Source organism: Sinocyclocheilus rhinocerous, unplaced genomic scaffold (assembly GCF_001515625.1).
Source record: "Sinocyclocheilus rhinocerous isolate Xijiao unplaced genomic scaffold, SAMN03320098_v1.1 scaffold820, whole genome shotgun sequence".
Taxonomy (NCBI): Eukaryota; Metazoa; Chordata; class Actinopteri; order Cypriniformes; family Cyprinidae; genus Sinocyclocheilus; species Sinocyclocheilus rhinocerous.
This window is the reverse complement of record NW_015670386.1, coordinates 1,337,388-1,357,543: the sequence shown is the minus strand read 5'-3', so window position 1 is coordinate 1,357,543 and position 20,156 is coordinate 1,337,388. Positions and strand designations below refer to the sequence as shown.

Sequence of the window (20,156 nt, the reverse complement as noted above, 5' to 3'; positions counted from 1 at the left end):
TCTATGGTATCGAGCTTATATATATATATCATGTGTGTGTGTCTGTGTTTTGTTTTGTTTTTTGCAAATATGATTTATTCTGAAGCAATATTCTTATCAGTTTTCTATCAGCTGTAACATATAAATCTGCATGCTTTTTATATTTAATCCAAGGGCATTTTTTACCTTTATAGAGGGCATTTTCCCCCTAACCTCATTAATACTTCATCTTTCATTTCAAATTCTTACATTTAATCTATAAATTAAATTATAATAATGTGATTATTATTATCTCTACGTTATCAAATTAAATCATTTACACTAAAACAATACAATTGCATTGAATAATGTTATGAGATTATTTTAAATAATTTTGAATATACAAACAAGAAATGGTGGAAATGATACTTTTCAACTAAATTAAAAGGCCAGTAGGTGCCAGTAGTGAGCGTTTAATGAGTGAGTCATTGAGTCGTTCATTCAAATGATTCGTTCAAACGGCAGATTCATCAGATGTTTATGCATGGGCTAATGAAACTGACTCAACCAATTCGTTCACAACACGGGGCTCAAACCCCGGCCCAATTTAAACCCTGCCGATAGGTCAATTGTGTTATGACTGTGTATGTGCATATTATGTCTGTGTCTGGGGTTGATAAGATTTTCTTTTTATTAAGTATTTATGATAAAAATTTCATTAAAAACCGTAAGATTGCATACTTTTAAATAGTTATTTTCTATTTTAATATATCTTAAAATGTAATTTATTCCAGTGATGCAAAGCTGAATTTTTAGCAGCCATTACTCTAGTCTTCAGTGTCACGTGATCATTCAGAAATCATGCTAATATGCTGATTTGGTTCAAGAAACATTTCATCAGTAATGTTGAAAACAGTTGTGCTTGTATTATTTTTGTGGAAACCGTAAAACTTTTATTCTTTGCTCAATAGAAAGTTCAAAAGAACAGGATTTCTTTGTAATAGAAATCTTTTCAACATTATAAATGTCATTTTCAGTCGGTTTAATGCATAGTCACTGAATAAAAGTATTAATTTCTTTACTAAAGTCTTACTGACCCCAAACCTTTGAATGCTAGAGCAGTGGTTCTCAACCGGTGTGGGTTGTGACCCAAAAATGGGTCACACATCTGTTTTGCTTGTGTCACTAAAGATTCCAATTTAATATTAAACAAATATTAATATTAAATAATAAAAATAGACAAACTATAAAAAATAAAACTAAATATGACCCATATTAAATGCAGGTTACATAAACTGGGTTCTGAAGCAAAGCTTGTTGAGAGCCATCGTTTTAGAAAAGTGTAGACACACCTAACTGATTTAACTATAAATTAAAAATAAATCTGTTAAAATCCAGACTTCCTGCTGAAAAGCAGCAACCATCCACCAATCCAGGCCCCTTCCCTTCCCAGACTATTTCCACATGCTCTAAAGTCTCCTCCAATCAGAATGGGCCCAATCGTCAGAGCCAGCCTACAGTGGGAGGAGCTAAGCCCAGCACCTTGCCTGCAAACCTGGATGAATTCAAAGTGGGTAACAGTTGTAATTTATGTACTTATACTAAAGCAATAACACTGACTACTAATTTTGGCAATTTTGGTTCAAGTATTTTTCCCACTTACTCTATGGAGATTTGTAAAAAAAAAAAAAAAAACATCAATAAAGAGTTCTAAGCCATGAACCAAACCAACCAGCTCTGAAATGAATCACACTATTACAACTTTTAGAGAAAATGATGGGAATTGTTACTTCCAGATCCCAACTATTTCACTCTTGTGGATCTCTCTTCCAGGTTGCTGAACTTAAACATGAGCTCAAATTGAGGAAGTTGACTGTATCAGGCACCAAGAACGATCTCATTGAAAGACTGAAGAACTACCAGGAGCAAATCAGTGGTTCATCAGCCACAGGCGCTGCAACTACGAAAACAGTCTCTGCTCATTTACCACGGGTGTCAGTTCAGTCATCTGGTGCCGTCCCACATCAAGCCCCGAAAGACACGGTTGTTCCAATGTCAGCTTTTCCCGTAGCGGCTACCACTAGGGTCCACAGTACAACTCCACCTCAAATCATGCGCTTCAGCAGCACTAGCTCCTCTCCTCCTGCATCTCCTACCCCCTCTGATCGCTCTCTGGCTGGATTGAGTCCCGATGAGACCAGCTGCAATGGGGATGTGTTTGGAGAAATGGTAGGTCTGTGGTTTTGAAGATGCACAGCAGAAATCGTGAAAAGAAAATTAGGGGTGTGGCCCTGTTTAATTTCTTTTAAGAACTTGTGTTTCTCCATTAACAGGTTACCTCACCTCTCACCCAGCTCAGCCTGCACCCCTCTCCAGATCACCCATCCCCAATTAAAGAGGAGTCTCATGGGCAGATGCAGGCCTCCTGCTGCCTTTCTCACCCGGGGCCCCTGTTAGCCGCACAGCCTCACGATCCAAGTCCCGTGGCAGCATCAGGATCTGCTGTGTCTCTTCTGAACAAAGACCAAATGCTTCAAGAGAAGGACAAGCAGATCGAGGAGTTGACACGCATGCTTAGGCAGAAGCAGAGGCTGGTGGAGACCCTGCGTTCTCAGCTGGAGCAGGGTAAGCGCGGAGCAGCCGCAGAAGTTACAGACAACACGGTTAACGCTGAAATACCATTGCTGTCTAACGGAGTGGAAGTGAAGGTAAAGGAAGAGATTAAGGATGAAATGGACACAACAGAGGACCTGCAGAAGCAAGTCCAGCCCCAGAAGAAGATCCAGATGCAGTGTTCGCAGCAGACGCTGCTCAAACTGCAGCAGATTCACCGGCTGCAGGTGCAGCAGCAGCAGCAAATGCTGGTGGACCTACCAAACGTACAGCAACAGAAGACACAGTTACTGCAACAGCAAAAACAACAGCAGCAAATGGGCCCACCGAAACTGCAGCAAGAGCAAGGAAAAACACAGGTGTTGCTGTTGCAGCAACAGAAGACGCAGTTACTGCAACAGCAGCAGAAAGCGCAATTACTGCAGCAGCAGAAGGCGCAGCTACTGCAGCAGCAGAACGTTAAGTTACTACAACAGCAGCAACAGAAGACTCTGTTACAACAGCAGCAGAAAACTCAGTTGCAAAAGAAGACGCAGTTACTGCAACAGCAGCAGCAGCAAAAGTTGCAGCAGCTAATCATCCAGCAGAGGCAGCAAAATCAGCTACAAAGCAATCAGAAGAAGCAGCAGAAGCCTCAAAATCAGCCACAGCAGCAGTTGCAGACACCACAGGTCAGCCACGTTTCCAGCTTATCAAATACCTTAGATATTGATTTGGATGGCATTGTATGTTTTTTGTTTAATGCCGTTCTTGCCACTGTTTTACATTGTTTTTTTTGTTTTTTTTACAGGTTTCACAGGTGCTTGTCAATCAGCAGTCTAGCACTCAAATTACTACGTCTTTTCCACTGGATCTCCTGAAAGCTCATCCCACACCCACTTTGGTCACTGACAGCAACGGCAACCGCTATCTGATTGCACTCACCAGTAATAGTGTTGATAGCCTGACTGGAAAGTCTCCTCAGAGCAAATCCAATGGACAAATCACTCTACAGGTGACTAAACAACAGTTTATCTATTAATATCTTAATTTCATTTATATATACTCTACTGTTTAAGTTTGTGGTCTGTACATTTTTTAATGGTTTGTGAATTTGTGGATTAATGGATTGTGAGTAAAGAATGTTTTTTATTTAAAATATCTTGTATCTATTTTAATATGTTTTAAATGTAATTTATTCTTTGAATTGCAAAGCTGATTTTTCAGCAGCCAGTAATGCAGTCTTCAGTGTCACATGATCATTTAGATACTATTCTAATATGCTGATTTGGGGCTTAAGAAAAATTGTCTTATCAATGCTGACATTTTTTCTTTATATATTTATCTCAATCGTTGGTTTGTTGTGTTTCAGAGATTGCAGTCGACCCCTACCAAGCTCCCTAGCCAGTCATCTACTGATATGGCTAGTTCTGCCAACCAATCACAGACTGTCAGAGAACCCATCACCAAAGTATGTGCATATAACATGTGGATGTGCTTTTTTCAAACTTATTACAGTTATGAAAAATAGCATGAATTAGAGAGCTCTCTGTTGATTTGAACGCTGAAGTCTAAAGGTACATGAAATACTAAGATGTACAGCAGATATGTACAAATAGTGTATGATGAAAGACAATAAGCATGTTATTTTCAACCTATGAGCCAAAATTTGTTAATTTAAGGATTTTTTGACTATTCTGCATGTTTGAAATCAACATAGAGTGAACATCACATGGATTTGAGTTAGATGTGCTTGATTCACACTAGATTTGAACATACTCTCAGGGTTTTTCCTCAGCCATTCAAAAGCAATGTCATGGTCCAGTAGTACAAAGGAATTGCATGTTTACCCTGTGATGTGCACTTAATTACAGTTGTGCATTAAATTATTGATATAAAAAGGTATTCAAATACATGTTAGGGATGTTCATTTCGGTCATTTTTCCTAACCAATAACCGACACTCGTTAACCGATTTTTAACCGTTAACCGACAAGATTATTTTTAATTAGAATTTAATTAAATTAGAAAGGATAAGTGTCTGTGACCCATTAAAAATACAGGAAAAAATTCAAGTGATTGCGCTGGCGCCGCATGTGCGCGCACAGTTAAGCATTGCTACCTTGACAATGCAGTCTGTTAATTATCATAATAAAATATAGTCAGTCAGACATATGGAAAAAACACACTGCTCAGTTTAAACATGTAATAAAATCTGTGCCATTAAGTGTTATCACAGTACCGCCATGATGTTATGCAAAACATTTTGTTTTACGTGGATATTGGAACGCCAGTGAAGTAGGCTACATAATAAATAATAATTAATTTGCCATTCAAATACATCGCGAATACGGAAACATTTGATTTTGTGTGGAATGACAAATGTTGGTTTCAGTTTCGTTTTAGCATAAATGAATTCGTTTTGGCTTGTCGTTTATATTGCTATAGCTTCTTATATTTTTAATTCTTGTTCTTTTCTAAATAGGCCTACTGTTAATTGAAAGGCTTTGTTGTGGAGTGAGGGGAAGTAAAATAGCCTAGCTATGTTTACAGTGATTATTATAATGTTTGTAAACATTTTGCGTTTTGCGCGTCGGTGTGCACACTCACATTGGCGCCCTTTGTTTAGTCACAAGGCGTTAAACGTCGGCGATAATCGCCCGCGGTTGAACAAGCCTTTATACGCGACTTGTTTTTTTCCCTCTAAAAAACAATTTTTTTTATACGCGTAGTTAGGCCTGGGCAGGTTAAAACCGAAACCAAGCCATTCACACAGAACCCATATTCAGCGCATTTTCTAGACGGACAAATACGACTGGTGCACTCGCGTCTATAAAAAAGGTTATAAAAAAATGTCAATAATTATCGATACTGAACGATATGAAACATTATATATTTGATAAATGTTTTAGCTATATCGCCCAGCCCTACGCGTAGTGTATTTTAACCATGCAGCAAATCTTTTTAAATATTTTGATAAATTACTGGAAAAAAAATAAATAAACTTTTTAAACCGTTTAACTGATTGTCAAAATTCTATACGTTCGGTTAACGGTTAAAATGAACATCCCTAACATGTGTGCATTTGTGGATTGTATTGAGAGCTAACTAAACCATGTATATGCATTAGTAATTACTGGAATATAAGGGGATAGGCTGCAGATAGTTGTTCTTTCTCTCCTCTCCGCAGTTGACCCATGTTAAAATCTCCCATTTCCAGGTTCAGAAAGTAGGGCTCCACTTGGAAACCACCCGTGTTAAAGAGTCTAGCCAGCCAGTGTCTGCACCACCCAGCTTTGAGCCCTTCTTCTGTGAGGAATCCAACCCACTGAGCAAACCCTCCTCACCTCCTTCGTTTAAGGTATTGCACATGCATTAATAATGTTATTACCCATTTTGCCTTTGCCTTTTTCTCCTTCTTGCTTTGTTTCGAGCTAAAGCTAGTATTTCTTTTTCCATCTTCCTCTACACATCATCTCCATCAATTCTAGGAGGACATTTGCCCAACTTTTGATAGACACACTTTATTCATCCCTTCCTCCCCAAAGCCGAACCCTCACCCTCCTCAGCGTTTCAAAGTATGGCTTTTACTCATTCATTCTTTCTTCTTTGTTCTTTGTTCTTTCTCTTTCATTTTTTCACCTTCTTTTCCTGTTTAAACCGTTTTTTTTCTTATTGTAACATTGATGGTATTGTCTGTTTACAGGATAATGTCTCAAACAACCAGCAAATAGATGATCTGTTTGAAATCCTGATCAAGAGTGGAGGTAAAAGAGTCTTTTTACTTTAGAAATTGATCATTTTATTCAGCAAGGATGCTTTAAATTGATCCAAAATGACAGTGAAGACATTTATAATACAAAGAGAAAGGAAAAATTGAAATCGCATCATATGACCCCTTTAAAAGAATTATTTTTCAAATAAATGCTGTTCTATTTATCTTTCTATGTATCAAAGAATCCTGGGGGGGAAAAAGGGATCTACAAAAATATTAAGCAGCACAACTGTTTTCAACATTGATAATAAGAAATGTTTCTTGGGGACCAAATCAGCATATTAGAATGATTTCTGAAGGATCACATGACTGCTGAAAATGAAGCTTTGTAATTTTAGGAATAAATTACATTTTAAAATATATTAAAATAGAAAACAGCAGTATTTTACAAAATTACCGTTTTTACTGTATTTTGATCAAATAAATGCAAACTTGGAAAGCATAAGAGACCATCAAAAAAAAAATATCTTACCCACCTCAAACTTTTGAATGGTAGTGTGAATATATATAAAAAAATAATAAACCTCTCTTCTTTCTCAGAAATTTCATCTGGATTTAAAGCCAGTCAAGACCCCTCCCTGTCAGACCTCCACACAAGCCCACCCACTCCATCTCCACCTCCTTCTCCGCTCCACCTCTCGCCACCCACACATCACCCTGACCCCGTCCCCGCCCCTTCCCAGCAGCTCCCGGACACCCAGGACAGGCCTTGCTCTGGAACCGGTCGCCTGGAGGACTTCCTGGAGAGCACCACCGGTGCTCCTCTTCTCGGCGTGGAGCCGGGCGGCCCGTTGACGTTAATCGATGACCTCCACAATCAAATGCTGAGCACTTCCAGTATTCTGGACCATCCCCCATCTCCAATGGACACCAGTGACCTGAGCTTCTCACCCCACCCCGCCAGCCTGGACTTTGAAGACCCCACCTTGGATGGCATGGATTGGCTGGACATACCCGTGGTAGGAGGGGGCAGTAATTCTAACAGTGGGGGTATGGTTCTTGCCCCTCTGAGCTCGCACACCCCACCCAGTGTATTTTCCGTAGACTTTTTGGACAGTTCGGATCTGCAGCTCCACTGGGACTCATTGTAGCTTTTGGTCTTAATTGCTTGACGACACACAATTAATTTAGCACCTTCAACCTTACTGTGTATATGCTGTACACAAAACACTTCTGACGCACATGCTGTTTCTTATGCTGAAAAGCTTCAATTTTTCTTCATATTCCAATGCCGAATGGTATTTAAACAGTTCCTGCGTCTGATAGGTTCTCTTAAGCACTGAATTTGAAGCTGTCATTTACTTCATCATACCCAAATGTTTTACATCACATGGCGTTGTTGCCTTTGCCAACAGAGAGACCAATCTGGACCCCACCACCAACTTCTCACACTATCGACAGCTCAACTAAAGAATCCATAGTTTGCTCTAGCTTTTAGACAAGTTGTCTATGCTGGTGGTTAGGATCATTTTTCACTGTAAGCACACCAGTTACTATACTCCACTACCTGTCTTTGGCACCATATAGTGTTATTTCTACCCATTTTAATAAAGCTATGACTTCATAACCATGATATGAGGCTATTTCTGCTCCACAGGTTTCACATTTTCCTTCCATCAACAAACTAAATGGAGGGAAAATATGAGAGATAAAAGTCATCCTTGCTTTTGGCTAGTTCTTCCAACATTGCACTTAAGCCGACCCGACTGGTGCTCTGGTCTACACGACCCAATGTATTGGGCTTTGCAGGGAACCAGGTTTGGTGACGTTCACCGGATCTCTATGCATTGCTGTACTTTAGGATCATGTATTGATGAAACCTTTGTTCCTTTCCCTCTGATTGTAGCGATTCGCTGGTGGAGGTCAGTGCTGGGGTTCAGGTTTCAGAATATTAGGAACTTCTTGTTTTTTTAAAAAGAAAAAAATAAATAAAAGAAAAAAAATGCAGTGTGGAGTGTGTTTTGTTGTTGCATCTACTTTCACATATACACAGTGCATTCACACACAAAGGTCATTTCTTATTCTGCTATTGAAGCAAACATGATTTTATTACCCTACTCCTGCCTGTGGAGGCTAGTCTGTATACTATTAAAATAAAGTATTTAGATGTCTTCAAAATTGTACTAAAAAATAAAAACCAGACAATTCATTACGTTTGCCCCTAGTGGATATCCAATGGGTAGCAAATAAGCAAACAAAGTTTTAGAATAAATAGTGATATTTGTAAAAGTAAATATAAATACATTTTAAAAAGCAATTTTACATGCATGTCATAAAAGATTTTACATTACTAATTCTGCATTTGGCAGTTGCTTTTATCTGAAGTGACTTGCATTGTTTTCAAAATATATATTATTTTCTGTCATGTACATTTTATGAGATACGTCGTAATCATTTTATATATCAGTTCAGTTTCTTAATTAGACAATAAAAAATCACAACAACAAAAAAACCTGTACGCTGTGTGGAGGATTGAGATTTCTGTTGTTATTAGAGAAAAGGCTGGAGATTGAAATGAGTGTTAAAGGGATATTTTGTCCAAAATTTAAACCCTTAATCTATATGATTTTCTAAAGGAAATGATGATTGACAGTCTCAGTCACCTTTCACTTTCATAGCATCCTTTTCCCCATACAATTAAAAAGGGATTAAGAGTCTCCGCAAAATGTGTTCCACAAAATAAAGAAAATTATTTACATTAACATGAAGGTGATGAAATGATTAAATATATTTTTAATTAATAGCATATATTTTTAATATTTATTTAATATTTTAAATTTTATCGTGATAAATTATATTTTTCTACTACACTCTGCGGTATCATCGGTGACCAAAAGAGAGCGCAAGAGATCTAGTACAGGCCAGATTATCATATGACAACCAGCGGCTCAGTGGTGCTGTGTGAGGCCAACCAGTTTAAAATATTTCAAATATGCTGCTGTTTTCTGCCTCTATAACCCTGAACGAATTTACCTGCCTGTTGTGCCTGGTGAGTGGTGATTTTTAAGGAAGTTCGGGAAAGAGTCATACTTATGGAGTCAAATAATGCCACATATATATGCAACATAATAAAGTTTTGCAAAAGAAAATAAAGTTTTGCAAAAGAAAATAAAGTTTTGCAAAAGAAAATAAAGTTTTGCAAAAGAAAATAAAGTTTTGCAAAAGAAAATAAAGTTTTGCAAAAGAAAATAAAGTTTTGCAAAAGAAAATAAAGTTTTGCAAAAGAAAATAAAGTTTGCAAAACTTTATTTTCTTTTGCAAAACTTTATTTTCTTTTGCAAAACTTTATTATGTTGCATATATATGTGGCATTATTTTGACTCCATACATACTATTACGTGGAATTAACGTGTGGAAGTATAAATGCAGCAGTAACCAAACACACAGTCTGCTAAAAGCATTACAACGTTTGAAAAGTTTTATTTTGTAAAGAGACATTGTTTGAGGTACAAATCCACATTTGAAAACTGATTCATAATTTCAAGCATTACTTTCTTGGGTTTATTGGTGGTTACTCGTATTTACTCAAAACGTGAATATAAAACCGTAAATTTCCTTTCAATATAGCCTTTCTTGTTTTATTTCTTCAGTCGTTGTTAAAAGCCCTTATATGACTAGTTAAATAATCTAGCACAGTTTTTACACAATACTGTAGGCATTACTAACGTAACAAATAGTATTTATACTAACACTAGGATTTCAGATATCTTTAAACGTTACAAAGCGTCTGTGTAGTTCCTAAATATTCTCTTATTAAATAATACAATTCTTGTACAGAAATATATATTTACAGAAATATTTTTAGTATGCTTAATATACATTTCAAAACAGAAAAAGCAGAAGTGCCCAGTTTACAGGAGGGTTGAAGAAAAGCGAAACACACGCAGTACAGTAAAGGAAGCACTTATAAGTACATATATTTTAATACTAAAACATTTTAAGGAACATCACACTAGCAAGAGTGCTGTTGATCTGAATGATAAGCTGTGCTAATATTCAGACAGTGAGTGTGATATATTACTTTTATACAACAGTTTAACAAGTAACAGTGTGGAGTAACACTGATTTCCCCTCCTTGTTCAAAGAGTTCTCTAATCACTATGGGTTTTACATTTCCCAATCCCACTAGCTGGGGATTTAAGTCATACCACAATCTGAATTTGAATCTCCAGGTTCTACCGCAGATTATTAGCTGACACAGTTAGCTTGGATTCTGAAGTGTCAGACTTTTCCCCGTCAGACTTGCTATATGGTATTGAAGTAGATCTTGTTTTTGCATTTGGATACATTGTTTCTGAGGTAAAAGTTCTGGTAACTCTCTCCAGTGATCCAAGTGAAAGGAAGGACACACAAGTATAAGGTAAACAGTGCAAGGCTCACCTACAAGAGAGCTAGTGCTTGTGAGATCTTGATTTCAAGGATGGTTAATTCACTAGAGCTGATATTTTTGCCATTGCATAGCTTGTTTTACAAGATTGATGTGCTTCATTCCCAGTTCCAAGGTCCAGATTATTGCTCAGAGCTGCTGGCATCATTTCTTGAGCCTCACACCATGAGGCAATCCACCTTGGTCAACAATCTGTAAAGTGAGCTACTCAGCATGACAGTGAGGACTGGACACTTTTAGTCAGACGGTCTTGTGTAACGGAGGAGATAGTGAAGATCAGACTCTTTTTAAGCAAACAAGAGATAAAAAAACAGGAATAAGTTGAAGTTAGATGTTTGATAATGTCTTCACTCCATGACTGGAGTGATTTGAATGTAAAACTATAATGAAATTGACTCATGAAACAAGATTTTCTTTGTTTCCACAGAAAATTCATCCAGGACAGAGCCGATAGCCTTGTGGGCAGCATTCTGCCATGCAGTTCATAATCTGACCAGAGTTTGAGTCCTGTCTTGGGGTCCTTTCTTAATCCCAACCTTCTTTTGCTTCTACTTTGCTTCCTGTTAAAGTGATAGTTCCTGCAAAAATGAAAATTCTGTCATTAATTACTCTCCTTCATGTTGTTCCAAACCCGTAAACCCTTCATTAAGATTCGGAACACAAATTAACATATTTTGGATGAAATCCGAGAGCTTTCTGACCCTGCATAGAAAGCAATGGAACTACCACATTCAAGGCCCAGAAAGGTAGTAAGGACAGCATTAAAATAGTCCATGTGACATCAGTGGTAATTTTATGAAGCTACGAGAATACTTTTTGCATGCAAAGAAAACTGGGTAACTTCTCTTCTGGGTAATTCTTCGACACACGTTCACAAGAGTACCACGACGCAATGCATGTGCATTCCTCTGCTTGCAAACAAGCCACAGCACATCCAGTAAGAAGAGAAGAAATTGTTGAATTCATTTATTTTTGTTTTCTTCACCCACAAAAAGTATTCTCGTACCTTTATAAAATTAAAGTTGAACCACTGATGTCACATGGACTATTTTAACAATGTCCTTAATACCCTTTTTGGGCCTTGAACGTGTCAGTTGTGTTGATGTCTATGCAGGGTCAGAAACCTCTTGGATTTCATCAAAAATATATTCATTTGTGTTCCTAAGATGAACGAAGGTCTTTGGATTTGGAACAACATGAGGGTGAGTAATTAATTACAGAATTTAATTTACAGAATTTTGGGTGAACTATCCCTTTAAGTTCTGTCCCAAGAATGCCAAACATGCCAAAAATAAAACAAAAAAAAATCTGTATTCAGAGAAAAAGAAGAAAAATGCATCTAGACAGTTTAAAGCTTTGAGAAATGTCTTTCTCAGTATAAATGTTTCATGGTTCTTTATCAGACTTGTCAAGTTAGTGTTATATTCACTGACAGATCAACTTCATTCTTTTGTACAAAGGTGATTGTAACCCACAGGAACTGGATTGGTATGCCTTATGTTTTTTTTTCACAACATCATTCCCCTAAAACAAATGAGTAATTTAATGAGTGACGTTCTCACAGCGAGACTACCCAAGCTGGAGAGGAAGACCGTGAAATTTGCTCAAGCTCGAAAAACCTTTCTTCATGAGCACAAAATCCTCAACTCACTCAGCAAAGCTTATACTTAAATCCTAGTGTGAGACCAGGCGTCTGGGTGTTGCTCTTTGCCTCTTCTTGGGCAGGAGAACGAGTTTGTTTTGTGTCTTTTTTCACATAAAGAATCCTGGGGTTGTGTTTACCTAAAGATGGGCAGGATAACGTCCCTTAATGACATAAATTTAGGCTGACGTGATGATGGCATTGTCCCCGTTGAGCTAATGTGGCTTAGGGCGCCATTCCTGTGTTCTGATGTGAACACTCACCTCGTTGTCAGTGACACAGAGGCCAGAGATGAACTCAGAAAAGTGGGTCGCATATAAACTATATAAAAAGAGGGGTTTAACACTGAAAGTAGAAATGACTACGTAGTCCTGACATTGTAGTATTTGTGCATTCGGTCTGATAACAGTCAGCAGTGTTGTTTCTTTCTTTCCCATTTCCTCAGACAGTGACCTCCGTCTTGCTGTTGGTCTGGTAGGCCTTATGTTTGGGATGTGGCTGATACAGTGGTTGTCCCGCATAGGCTGTGGGCTGGGAGAGGAACTCCGGTAGTGTTTCTATGCTGTACTGTCTCCTGCTGCTGTAGGTCTGACGGCGAGCGGAATGCCCTGGATGCGAAGTCTGCCGGTGGACATGTCTTTGTCCAGAATCCCAAGCTTTGAAGGCTGAGCTGGAAAGCTGAGGGTGGGTGATGGTTTTTGGGATGCGGGTCCTCTCCAGCTGGTTGGTTGGGATTGAGATCGAAATGGGGGAATGGATGTCATGGGAAGGGAGGACCTGGTGGAGGTAGGACTTGTCTTTCTTGTGCATCGGCATTGGTTGGAAAGGTGCAGGACGGGAATGATGCTGAGAGAAATCCATTAGTGGATAACTTTTGTAGTAGCCCCTGCTCGCAGTATCGGCTATAAGAGTGAAGAAGAAATGGAAATAGTTAGAGAGGGACAAACATTTACATTGCACAATTATAACTGAGTTGCACCAGGCACATTTATAGTCAAGCTACAGTTTTCATGTGGCTACTTCGCATGTAAACAAACATGAGATGGGAGGAAAAATTATATTTGAATACTTTTGTGTTCTCTCACAAAAGTTCTGCATTTCCCTAAGAATCTTAGCGTTCACTTGCAAAAGTTATATTTAAAGAGCAGCACTAGAGCAGTTCACAGTGTACTTTTTAGATTTCCTCTGAAACCCTCCACCATCCCCAGCTCCACCTGTATGGATCTGCTATGGGGTATTATATGCCATTTATTAGGACTGGGTAAAAAATATCGATATGTCGATATTAATCGATTCTCATTTTTACGGAATGATATCGATTCTTAAATCCCAAGAATCGATTAGTCTAGCCTGAGGCATTTGTTGCATCCAGTGGGGACATAATTACGGATTATAATGACTTATATTGTCTTTTTTTCGTGTTGCGTTGCATCTCTCCGCGTAAACATAAAACCATGTCTGCATTTGTGATCGGAGAAATTACAAACAACAAGCGCTACTCTACACTGCTCAAAACTCGCGTTTGAATCATCAGTGGCAAATCCTTAAAATGAAAACGTACTTACAGTCTGTGAGAGTGAGCAGAGGCCGGGGGATAAAAGTATTTTCACACGGCGGGCTAGAGTGAGCAGAGGCGGCGGGCTTGAGAACGGCGCGGCCGGCGGATTCGACAAAGCAGCAGCCGGTGGGCTTGTGGCAACCACATGTGACGACCCCGGGCTGGACTCCGCTTCGTCCACGGTGAAAGCCGATCCGGCGATCCACAGCGCAAAGTTGATGTATTCCCTCAGCGACCAGCACGGATCAGCTCTAGGCATGACGAAGCGGATATCGTCCTCTTTTGGAAGGTCAAACAAAGTAGTTTCGTTTTCACAACGAAACACACAGCGCCTTCACGACATGGCGGCGGTGGCAACAATACTACAGCGAGAATAAAAGTTACGCCTTCTTTCTTTGCATGAACATTTGGACGGCGTTATGCAAATCTTCCCACATCATGACGTAGACATGTGGGGGCGTGTTAGAACGAGCTGTTTTAGGTAGGCGTGGCTGACTCTTAACTTTTATAAAGAATATCTCTTTGGATTTGAGACTTTAGTCTTTGCAGCTTTACAGATCTTCTTTATGCACCAAGAGCTTGTAACACTTCAAAGAGAAAGGAAAAATTGAAATCGCATCATATGACCCCTTTAAATACTCACAGCACAGTTTCAGCATACTGGCAGTAACAAGTGCCTTTGCAGCAGCAGCAATAATCTACAACTACAGCAATAACCAACAGCAGCAGCATAGCAGATCTATTCCACCAAGACCAAATACATTAACATTGTCATATTTATTACCATGCTAAAATCTTTAGAGAGTTGTCATGATAGAAATAATATAATGAGCATCATTGGAAATCCGTCTAATGAAACCATGAGTTTGACGTATCACCTTTCAGTCGAGTTTTGATGAACCATATGAAACAGCAGTGTCTGTATTCTTGTTGAGATGTCCACTGAGAGCTTGTCCATTTTTATTAAACACTGACTTTATGCTGCCTGAAATGTTTAAAGGTCATGCCTTGGACATGAGTTATCTTTCTTCTCACTGTATTTACCTGCGAGCTGCTCGCTCGGTCTCGTCTCATTAATGTCTCCTAGCTGTATCTATTCCACCAAGACCAAATACATTAACATTGTCATATTTATTACCATGCTAAAATCTTTAGAGAGTTGTCATGATAGAAATAATATAATGAGCATCATTGGAAATCCGTCTAATGAAACCATGAGTTTGACGTATCACCTTTCAGTCGAGTTTTGATGAACCATATGAAACAGCAGTGTCTGTATTCTTGTTGAGATGTCCACTGAGAGCTTGTCCATTTTTATTAAACACTGACTTTATGCTGCCTAAAATGTTTAAAGGTCATGCCTTGGACATGAGTTATCTTTCTTCTCACTGTATTTACCTGCTCGCTCGGTCTCGTCTCATTAATGTCTCCTAGCTGTTCTTGTTCTTGCATTGCATTAAATCATGAGGATTTAGAAGGTGTGTACATGTGCGTATATCAGGGGACATATTGTATATGGTCCTACATGACTGAATTAAAAAAAAAATTTTTTAAAAAAGGATTGAGTACACTTCCTGTGGATGTTCTTTTGGTCTTAGCCTCATCAAATCCAATATCAAATTTATAAACTGATGTCAGATGGCGTTCTTTCAAGTAACATAGTCATCGAGTTATTTTTTCCTTTTTTCTCATTCATTACTTCCTTTTTGCCACAAGGTGATTCAAACAGATGACATCTGAACAGCCTCCAGATTACTTCAAAGGCTGTATTGTCAGTGCACATAATCATCATCATCATCATCATCACGGTGCGCTGATTGCAGACCATCCTGGCATTGGATCTTTGTTTGGTAACAATCAGATACAGACGTGTTCATATGTGTTAGTAGCTAATAATGTGACAGAATCATTGTGATCCAGACACTATTGGCTTAACATGTTCCCAGAATGTAGGGCAGGCTAATGCTCCTGCCTGAAAGTAAATGGACTACAAGAAGCACCTCTCAAGCCCACAGCTCTCTTTTTAAAATGAGTCTTTCTTTGGCAAAATGCAATGAGATCTGTTTATCATTTGTTTATTAAACTTGAGAAAACTAGAACAGTAACGAGGCGCTTTCACACAGACAGCCTATTTTTGTGAATTTAACAACATTTCACGTTTAGAGGTCGTGTGAACAACACCCATTGTTGAAATGCAACAAATAAGTACTCCACTAATTTGCTGGCTAAAGCATTATAACACTGCTCCAAAAAATATGTATTCATATGTGTGAATAAGTGCCATAAGATAAATAAGACTTGAGTACAAAAGTAAAAAAAAAAGTTTTGAAAGTATCACAAAGTTTTAAAGAAGCCTATTCACACCACGAACAACCATAATGATACACTGCATCAGTGTTCACAACAACAGATGATAAAAGTTCTGTTTATTATTACTTAAATGACTTAAATGCTTGAGCTTTTCAAAGTTGGATGGATTTTTGATTGGCTTAATGTTTTTATCCTTCATCAGCTGGAAAGAAAAATAGCTCTGGAAGTTATTCCATCAATATTGTCCCTCTGTTTTGCTATCGTTATAGTTGTGGTCTGGACTTTGCTATTCTCATAGAATTAGAAAAATCCTTATAGGTATCTTTATAGTTATTGTACTTGGTGAGAACAGCCCTTTACTCCACACCATGTAGTTGGTTATGCAGTAGAAAATTTTGGTTATCTACATTGTGGGGAAAAATGAATCAGATGAGACAGAACTCGAAAGAAAGGAGATTTTCTCCATGAGATCGGATAAAGAAATTAGTCTACAGATTAAGGGTCTATATAAAGGTCATTTTAGCAAATTACTAGAAGTTTTTAAAAGCTTAGCTGTTGCATGTTTAAACTGCAGATGTGGCTATTTACCGGAATACGTCATTTTAATAGTTTTTGTGTACAGCTGGCCACTGATTAACTTATAAACAAAAGATAAATATTATGCATCCTGAATAATAAAAGCATCAGCTTGAATGAAGATATAAAAATGCAGCTTAGACTAAAAATAAAACTGATTTCCACTCTACACTTCTTTTGCCATTTTAAAGGTCTGATGAGAAAATATGCAACATCTTTTGTGTAGTGAGGATTACGTGTGTAAATCTGACAAAACACTTGAATATGCAACTCTGTCTAGATGTGTTGTCACCAGCACTGGATGTTAAATTGAGTACCGGGGGTGAAACAGAGTAACCTTGTAGTGCCCCAACTGTGGTCCTCACCACACCAGAGGGCTTCCCTGATTCTGTCAGTCAAACTTAGGGACTGTTGTTTATGGCATGCAGCAGAGCATGAAATAATTCAACATCTGTGAATGAAGTGTGCTTGTGCACATAGTAACATTACCAACTGCTTTCAGAGAGTTGTACTTATTCAGCGCCAGGCCTGGTATACTGAGGTTGCTTTGAGGATGAGAGAGTCTGGCCGATGTACCAAAAGAGAAGCCAGCGTTGTTTAGATGATACTGCTCTGGAATACAGAAGAACAGTAGAAGAACATTAAAAAGACTCTGTATGTGATCACATCAGTATTTCATGTATAAATAATATATACATGTATTTCATAAATACCCTAGTAAAGACATTTGGGCTTCTATTCCAAATAAATGCTGTTCAAAAATATATCACAGTTTCCACCAAATCAGCATATAGAATGATTTCTGACAGACCATGTGACACTGAAGAATGGAGTAATGACTGCTGAAAATTCAGCTTTGCATCACAGGAATAAAAATAAAATAAAAATATAACAGTTATTTCTAAATTGCTATTATATTTCACAATATTACATTTTTTTCTGTATTTTTGATCAGATAAATGCATTCTTGGTGAGCATAAGTAGCATTACAAATCTTAATCAAAATTTTATATATATATACACTCTAAAAAATGCTGGGTTAAATACAACTCAGCGCTGGGTAAAATATGGACAAACCCAGCGATTGGGTTGTTTTCAACCAACAGTTGGGTTAAATGTTTAACCCAACCTTCTGGGCAATAACTCAACCACTGGGTCAAAACAACCCAGTCGCTGGGTTTGTCCATATTTTACCCAGCATTGGGTTGTATTTAACCCAGCATTTTTTAGAGTGTATATATATATATATATATATATATATAAAATGCCATTTTAATTTCAGGTGAGAACACTAGCACAAACTACACTGTTACAATGCAGAAAAACATGCTGTGTCTGTGTTTAAGTCACTTTGTAGAACTGCAGTAGAGACCTATTTAAATCCGCTCTATATGCTGCGATCCTATCTTGACCACTGAGATGTAGTTCAGCCTGAATGACCTAATTTTCCTTATAAGCTGTGGGTGACAGCACAGGAAGGACATTGATGCAATTAATGAACGTTAGATGTTGCTTTCCTTCTTTCCTGTTTGTTCCATTACTCATTAGTCACATTTCATTTAACATGAGCTGTGTGTTGAGAGATGTGGACAGCTATTCTTTTAGGGTGAACATGTGTTACACATTCTGAAATCACCCTGGCATTTCCTTGTAGCGGTAAACAGTGTTTTTAATGCTTTAAATGAATGTTGCATGAAAGCCAAGAGCATACCCTTCAGTGGGTTAATTTGGACAAGTACGCTTAGACCCAGAGTACCCAAAAACCCTGTCTGGGACAGTTCTGATGTCATTATGTGGCATCAAAGGCATGTCTGGGTAATTCTGATGTTTATTTGCATGCAGTTTACATGTTTGCTCAAGATCATTTGCGGCATTTCAGTGCTTTTAGTCTCTGCAGGTGTAGATTAGTCTTTTATATTGTTAAGGGAAGTATTTCACCAGCTCTCTTGATCAACTGAGAATGTGGTGCCCTGAGGACATTAGCTTTAATACAACATCAGCAGTGCCGTTAACCACCATTTACTATCTGTGTGCCCTCATGACACTCTCTGCTGTTTTTGATAATGATGAAGAGTAAAGGAAGAAACTAATGAAAGGGGTTTGTCAGGGTGAAGCATCTCTCAGGGTGCAAGTCTTGGCATCACAAAGAGAAATCAAACCAGATTGTTCGTAAGATTAAGTGTATGTGATGTAATTGTATGAGAAGGGTAGAAAAGAGGGTGATGTCCTCTGTGCACGTTAATGTCTTCATTAGGTATTTCTGACTAGACCTTTGAAGTCAAAATCATTGTCAGGAATTCCAGAGGGGTAATAGCCTTTGATGCATTATGTCATTTTTTTAGGGCTGTGTGTATTGCGTACTGAGAATTTTAGCTGGACATTAATAAAGTCATGCATATTTCCAAAGTTTTCCAGTTTTCAGATTCCTGAAGGTCCTAAAGCACAGCATTATTACCGTCCATGTGATCATGAGAGTACATTTTGAAATCTAATGTATGATAAAATGTTATCAAAAATGACAATAGTTTTCATTAGTTGAAATGAAGCGGAAATCAAATCAAATATGAAAAACTTAAATGAAAATTAGAAATGCTAAAGTAAAACTGAAATAAAATAAGTTGAAATTGAAGTTGTAGAATTAAAACTAAAATAAAGTAAACCTAAATAGAAATTGAATAAAAAATTATAATCAAATAAAATGACAAGCATTTAACAAAATAAAAAAAAACTGAATGTAAAATTGAAATCAAAGCTAACCTACAGCTCATTCAAAATATGAATAAATACTTAAAAATAAATATATTTACTACCAGTCAGAAATTTTTGAACAGTAAGATTTTTTATGTTTTTTAAAGAATTCTCTTCTGCCCACCAAGCCTGCATTTATTTGATCCAAAATACAGCAAAATCAGTAATATTGTGAAATATTTTTACTATTTAAAATAACTGCTTTCTATTTGAATATATTTTATAATGTAATTTATTCCTGTGATCAAATCTAAATTTTCAGCGTCATTACTCCAGTCTTCAGTGTCACATGATCCTTCAGAAATCATTCTAATATGCTGATTTGCTGCTCAAAAACATTTATTATTAATTATTATGTTGCATTCTAATATGCTGATTTGCTGTTCAAGAAACATTTATTATTATTATTATTATTATTATTATTATTATTATCAATATGTAAAACAGTTGAGTATATTTTTTCAGGATTTTTTTGATGAATAGAAAGATCTAAAGATCAGCGTTTATCTGAAATAAAAAGCTTTTGTAACATTATACACTATACAATTCAAAAGCTTGGAGTCAGTAGAATTTAATTTTTTTTTTGGGCAAGAAATGATAGAAATTAATAC

At 37.5% G+C, this 20,156-nt stretch overlaps 2 protein-coding genes across 5 annotated transcripts in view; one reads left to right on the top strand and one right to left on the bottom strand.

Annotated features, from left to right (window-relative positions):
* Positions 1–8,241, top strand: part of LOC107734192 (MKL/myocardin-like protein 1) — a 41,758-nt gene extending 33,517 nt beyond the window's left edge. For 2 of the 3 annotated variants that reach the window (XM_016546071.1, XM_016546073.1), the window contains 9 exons: positions 1,357–1,528; positions 1,792–2,187; positions 2,292–3,242; positions 3,362–3,565; positions 3,923–4,021; positions 5,770–5,910; positions 6,041–6,127; positions 6,256–6,316; positions 6,865–8,241. In XM_016546071.1, coding sequence (XP_016401557.1) covers positions 1,357–1,528; positions 1,792–2,187; positions 2,292–3,242; positions 3,362–3,565; positions 3,923–4,021; positions 5,770–5,910; positions 6,041–6,127; positions 6,256–6,316; positions 6,865–7,415 — 2,662 coding nt within the window. In that variant the 3' untranslated portion in view covers positions 7,416–8,241. The remainder of the gene's footprint in view (positions 1–1,356; positions 1,529–1,791; positions 2,188–2,291; positions 3,243–3,361; positions 3,566–3,922; positions 4,022–5,769; positions 5,911–6,040; positions 6,128–6,255; positions 6,317–6,864) is intronic. The other variant, XM_016546072.1, reaches the window with a different exon arrangement.
* A 3,804-nt stretch (positions 8,242–12,045) lies between these two features.
* Positions 12,046–20,156, bottom strand: part of LOC107734242 (protein shisa-9-like) — a 39,256-nt gene continuing 31,145 nt past the window's right edge. For both annotated transcript variants that reach the window (XM_016546155.1, XM_016546156.1), the window contains exons 4-5: positions 17,287–17,409; positions 12,046–13,255 (exon numbers count right to left, since the gene is read on the bottom strand). In XM_016546155.1, coding sequence (XP_016401641.1) covers positions 12,795–13,255; positions 17,287–17,409 — 584 coding nt within the window. In that variant the 3' untranslated portion in view covers positions 12,046–12,794. The remainder of the gene's footprint in view (positions 13,256–17,286; positions 17,410–20,156) is intronic.